Consider the following 6,427-nt stretch of genomic DNA (forward strand, 5'->3'; position numbering starts at 1 on the left):
CTCATACAACAAGCTTTGAGTTTGAGCTCAAACCAACATGAACAGTCTTTAAGGTCAGGTACTTATAAAGAAAAATAAAACAGGAGGAAACTGCTGTATTTTGTACACAGCAACGGTTCAGGCTAATGTTTTTAGCATTAACATTTTTTTCTTTTCCAAATGACAACACTCTGTGAACTCGTACAACACTGTATCAAGCAAGGATTGTTTTCACCTCTTGTTGTCGGCAGCGGGCAGCGGTGGGCTGGGCGGAGTCATCCACTTGTACTTGTCCTCCCTCATGCTGTGGCTCAGAGACATGAGGTAGCGCTCCAGGATGACCAGGCGCTGGCGCAGGCGTTGGGCAGACAGTGTGCTCTTGGCCATCTGAGCAGACAGCTTCTGTTGGTCGTCCACCAGCACCAGGAGACAGTCCTTCAACTCTGTCTCATCTACAACACACAAAGACATTACATTACATGTCTTTCATCCAAAGCGACTTACGACTGGAGCACACATTCATAAACCGTTAGCAGCTACCACGCAGGGTGCAAGCTAACTATCGGGAGCAATTTAGGGTTGAGTGTCGTCTTGCCCAGGGACATGTGGCGGGGAGACGGGGGATCGAACCACCAACTCTGCAGTTGCGGGTCGACCACCCTACCCACTGAGCTACATCCATCCCCAAGACAAAAAGGAAGTTCAAACACAAATCAACCTCAACGTATAACTTATTCGTCACCAATAATTTCCTCTCAAGGAAAAAAAGCAAAAGACAGCAAAATGATGTAGAATAAGTCACAGGGTAATGAGATAGCTGTTTAAGAGTGTTATTTTCAACTATAACAAATAATATTATTTCCATTCAAAGTGTTCCCTTCTGCAAACTAAGTTCTGCAAAGGCACCTTGTATAACCCATCTAAAGGAAAGTTCACTAATATGCTTTATTATATATTTTACTACCCATGAGAGGTCACATAACGCAGCTAGTACAAGGCAACCAAACAAGTAATGATCCACCAATCTTTTTAAAATGACAAGTCATTTTCAACAACAAGGGTCACATGATTATATTGCTTGTAGTATTGAATGTTTCTAAATAAAAAAAGAACATTCACCACAGTCAGTAGTTTCCTAGCTGGCCTCTATCACAAGCAGTCCTTTGTTCCTATCTGGTTCATAAGAAAATGCTTTATTATTATATGTCTATACAGCAGTGCTGCGGGGAGGACGAGATGGGCCAAAATAGCAGCTCTGAAATCCACTTAAGCTTAATGTAAGCCTGACTGGCCTGAGGTTGTATGAGCCACAGTACAGTCAGCTATGCTCAGCTGCCAGGACAGATATGTATCCCAGTCAGACAAAGTCACTTAATATTTAATAAACATTACCCAATTCAACAAGGTAGCTTGCCCTTAGAGAACTAGCAAACAGAGAACATGTGTCCACTGCTAAGTATCAGAGCAACTCTATCAAGTGTCCCTGCTCCATCCTGATTTGTAAACAATAGGGTGGGGGGGTATGGGCTCCAACTGATGAGATCAACATGTTCCACATATCTGACCACTCAATGGAAAATCAGGAAGTATGCCGTTTGAACTTTAAGCATCAATGACAGTGCACTTGTCCATGTAGCAATCCAGTTCCACTCACTGTACAATGAGACCAGTGTGACTTCCTGACTCGGTCAATAAAAGAAATTGAAAAATTGAAAATCATCCAAGTAGCTACTAGCAAAGGCATGGGCCCCTCTTCTTCATACCCGCGGCACCCACCTAATGCTTATCTCCCACCACCATGACTGCGTCCCACCCAGTCCTTGCCTGTAAACACAGCTTGGGTGAGAGACGCTGCACTTGACACACATTATAACGCCTACCAAGATTACACTCGCAGGGGTAAAAATAACCACTCAGACCTTCACACAGCGAGTTGTCCTGTCAGAATTTCAACACCTCGCGTGCCAGCCAAACATGCACGCATCAGCAGGGCCCTGACTCACCCCAAAATGATAAATAGAGAGAGAGAGTCGGACATGTGTTGAAATGGTCAGTATCATTTGCGTCTAGTCAACATTTAGGGGGTTGTGAAACTGGCCGCTGTCAGCGTGGTATTAATTACCCTACTTGGAAAACAGAAAGGTGTAAAACAACAAGAGCAGCTCCCAGCAGGAGAACAGGGCATGGGGATGTTTTGGAGCCAGAGACATTTTTAAACTTGGTCATGGGGGGGGGGGGATCACCCTCTCACCTGGCTGTCGCCCCCAGTCCCATGTCTCAATGATGGAGTGATGTACAGACGTCGATGTCTCCTCCTCCTCTTTTTTCTCTTTGTCGTTGGGTTCATCCTTCTTCTGAGTTCCAAAGCAGTCGGTGCAATCCTCTGAAATAAAATATATAATTAAAAAAAAACCTTCATTTGAACCCTGTGTCCCCAGCTCACATATCCTCACTTTGTAGAAATGTACCGACCTATCATAAACAGATCACACACACAAACACACACACACACACACACACACACACACACACACACACACACACACACACACACACACACACACACACACACACACACACACACACACACACACACACACACACACACACACACACACACACACACACACACACACACACACACACACACACACACACACACACACACACACACACACACACACACACACACACACACACACACACACACACACACACACACACACACACACACACACAGTGTAAGTTAATGCTGTCATCTCTTGGGGCCATACCTGGGTTGGCAGATTCTTCTCCGTTAAATGTTATCTCCTCATCTTTTACCATTTCATTCCACATCTCACTCAGTCCCTCTGGAGAGAAGGCCCGCTGCCAAAGGAAGAACACAACTGACCATCAGCACAGCCCATTCATCAAATCAACTTTAAAAGCTTTCTTCCTAAAGTTGTGCATAAGTATGTCACAGACAGGCTATTGTAATGAGATTGATATATTACACGGGCCTTATGATCATAGCTGAAAGGGTTTGTTTTATTTATTTTTTAATGTTCTTTAAATATCAAAATAACCATTTGAATGTGTGTTATTTGCTTGCATGTCATTTCTCTTAAAATGATAAAACAATTGTAAGGAAACCTGTTGGGAACTTAATAACCCAACTTAGAACACTGACATTAAAAAAACTCTTCTAAGTGAATATCCGCTTCATCACTGAGTTACAGCTGATTCAAGAATATATCCGCTGTCAAATCTGTGTCTCCCAGCTAGTGGAAGACTTTTTTTTAAGGATTCGCTTTACCAAGAAATGTTGACGAGTGGAGGGCCAACTCTTGCTTTGAAAGCTCTTAATATCTTTAATACCAAAAACATGTTAGCTCACAGATGACAGGAGGACACCATAACAGACACATAACACCAAGGAGGAGAGCTCTAACCGTGGGAAAATATGACACCCTTTAACAATTCTTTGGTAATGCCAACCTATTGTGAAGTTCAGGGTGAGTCCAGACAGGCTGGCTCATTGCACAGTGCATTGTGAGGCGTGAGACAGTGGATTCAAGTGTGTTGTATCCACATCTTCTTTAACCCATCATACTGTATATTGATAAAACACCTCATAATTACAACCAACATGAGTTAGTTTTCACAACACTTACTTTTTTTCTTTTAAGTACCTCTTCTACAAACCCACGGCATTATTATGGGCTACACCTCTTTTCACATTACAGTAAAAACAATCATCTTCAGTGCAGGAGGCTTTATACTGCTTGCAGGCAAGTGATTCAGATAGTTCTTAGTGTGTCAGGTTAATACAAGCCCCTATTTCAAATCTGCTTTATTATGACCATTTTAAAAAGGAGCAATATTGGATGTCTGTGTGCCAACTACGGTGAACGGTATTCAATTCTCCAGCACCAGAAACAAATGTTCTGGTTAAAAAAGGGATAAAACAGACGTTTACTGTCAGTAACCCATCAACATGATGCACCACAGTCAAAGTGACAACAACTTTGAAACAGAGCAGTTACTATAATAATCTAAGCTATAAAGTGGTTTTAAATAGCAAGAAACATGTGTAAGTACTGCAGAGGATACAAATGAATGTTTTCAATAATCTGAACGGAGTAAAATATTTTCAGTTTTTAGAGAAATATTTGGGGGTATTCCCTTGTGTGAATGAGCCCAAAGAAATTATGCTTTTTCTTTTAAAAAAGGTAGAGTAAGTGATTCTGGAGAACGCTTTTTGTCTAAATAATTAAATATCTCCTCCGATCAGCTATCTGTCCGTAAATAAAAATCCAGTGTTAATACACAGCCTAGGCTCTGTAAACAGGCATGTTGCTAGCTACAGCGGGCCCCTTTGTTTACATACCCGTTTACAAAGCATAGGATTTGTATTAACACTGGACTTCTTTTCAGCACACACACATACAGTACTGACAGGTAGTGGACCATGAGGAGAGATATTCAACTGTTCTTTTTAAATATTATTTTGTGGCGTTTTTCGCTTTTACTAGATAGGTTTAGGAGAGACAGAGTTGAAATTGGGCAAAGAGGGGAGGACATGCAGAGAACAGTCCATGGGTAGGATTGGAACCCGGATCTGCTGCGATGAGGACTGAGCCTCTCTGGGGACGCTCTAACAACTACACCGCGAGTGCCAATGATATTCAATTAATTTTCAACAAAAGTTCTCCAGAATGACTGACTTCACCTTTAAACAGCAATCATGATCATCTGATTCCCTCTTTGATGTAAAAATACCTGTAAGTCTATCTTCAGCCATTTGTCATGAAATCTCAGCTGAGCATCGAGGGTAAAAGATGGAGAAGGCATCCTCTCCTCTCCTGGCTGCAAACGCAGCCAACCTGCAAAGACAAAGAGATGAATGGCTCACAGTGTTGTAATATAGGACACATTTTAAAAAGTCATGGTTACATGAGAATCGGCTCAAAATGAAGTGCTTGCGAATCAATGATGGATCGGCTTTTACCTTTGAAGTTAAGTGATAGACAACATTAGCATGCCATTTTAGAGGATTGTTTTCCAATCCCCTTTGAAGTGAATGAAATTGTATTTTAACATCTGTTGATTAATCCGATATCTGTCTGTTAGTGTTTTAACATGAAAACTTACACAAATATAAAAATTACCTCAAATTGATGAATTTACACATGTCATTCGTATGTCAACAAAAGGGAAAGCCTAATACCAGACAGACATGGGACTGAATCGCTCTCATTTTAATGACAGTTCATTAGACACACACAATGTAGCATTAGATACTAAGTTAAGTTAAAAGGTTTCCGATTTAACCATAAATGTTGCAGCTGAAGAAACGTCAACCAAAATGTTTCATCCTGCGATGGGTCGACCTTTTCCCTTAAGCAGCGGTAAAGTGTCATTAATACTTTACCCAAAAACAGACTACTGTGAAATGAAGCTAAACAGTAGCCAACCTTTCATTAGCTGCATAGCCAGAATAAACGCTAGAGTTAAAGGCCAAAGATTGGTCTCAAATTATAACTAACATTATTACAGGAGACGTTGGGAGGAAACCTAGAAATGCTAGCAAGGGCACAGTGTCTGTTTACATTGATACCGTGGTTATAACCGCGTTAACCCACACGATAACAAGCACTGGACCAGCGGGTAATAACATGCACACTGACACAGCATCAATTCGCTCATAACGCAACACCTTATGCTGGGTAACGTTCACATTAGCCCGGCAGCTAAGGCTAACTACTTAGCTTGCTAGACAGCTAATACTAACTCAACGTTAGCTAGCTGATGCTAAACCAGTTATCATCAATCAGGCAACGATAAACCAGCTTCTGCGACATGACACCTCACCAAATGAGACGCAAATCAGCGGGTAACATGTCAATTTTAACACCAAATTTCTAAATTACCTGCGGTGTTTGCTCAAGCTATATTCGTCCCCTCAGCTGCTTTGCTGCATTAACAAGACGTTCATAATGGACTTGAGTGACAGGTTGCGTACAGGGGCACGAGGCATGGAAACAAATTACGTAGTAGGAAAAGGGAGATTCATTGCGCTTGATGTGTTTCACAGCAGGCCGCAGAGGCGGGGTTTCCAAAGTGCGGTGATCCTAAACAGAGGCTGTGTCTTGATTCAGAGACCACGCACTTGGTAGGACGCAGTCTCGCGGTCTATGAAGGCTATAGCCTATGAAGGCCGATTTTAAGGCCGGTTTTAAGGCCAACGAGCCTTGTTAAACGAGACGGTCTCCGCAGGTCTCCGTTTACGAGCATTTCCGGTTTACGTAACCTTGCGTGACGACTCGCCGCTCCTGTGCTGCCTAGCAACCCTGATTGCTGCCAACGGAGACAGCCCTGTCAGCGGAGGAAAAAAGAAAAATAAGTTGTCTACCAGACGAAAAGAAAAAAAAGTACAAGAAAAAAAGAAAGGATGATAAAAGTT

The 6,427-nt window shown here is 42.2% G+C and overlaps 1 protein-coding gene across 3 annotated transcripts in view; it reads right to left on the minus strand.

Moving 5' to 3' along the window:
- Positions 1-5,971, minus strand: part of herc2 (HECT and RLD domain containing E3 ubiquitin protein ligase 2) — a 59,118-nt gene extending 53,147 nt beyond the window's left edge. For all 3 annotated transcript variants that reach the window (XM_080033118.1, XM_080033117.1, XM_080033116.1), the window contains exons 1-5: positions 5,895-5,971; positions 4,744-4,847; positions 2,754-2,847; positions 2,231-2,362; positions 215-431 (exon numbers count right to left, since the gene is read on the minus strand). In XM_080033118.1, the coding sequence (XP_079889244.1) occupies positions 215-431; positions 2,231-2,362; positions 2,754-2,847; positions 4,744-4,815 (515 nt within the window). In that variant the 5' untranslated portion in view covers positions 4,816-4,847; positions 5,895-5,971. The remainder of the gene's footprint in view (positions 1-214; positions 432-2,230; positions 2,363-2,753; positions 2,848-4,743; positions 4,848-5,894) is intronic.
- Positions 5,972-6,427: the final 456 nt, after the last annotated feature.

Source organism: Ammodytes marinus (assembly GCF_949987685.1).
Source record: "Ammodytes marinus genome assembly, chromosome: 8".
Lineage (NCBI taxonomy): Eukaryota > Metazoa > Chordata > Actinopteri > Uranoscopiformes > Ammodytidae > Ammodytes > Ammodytes marinus.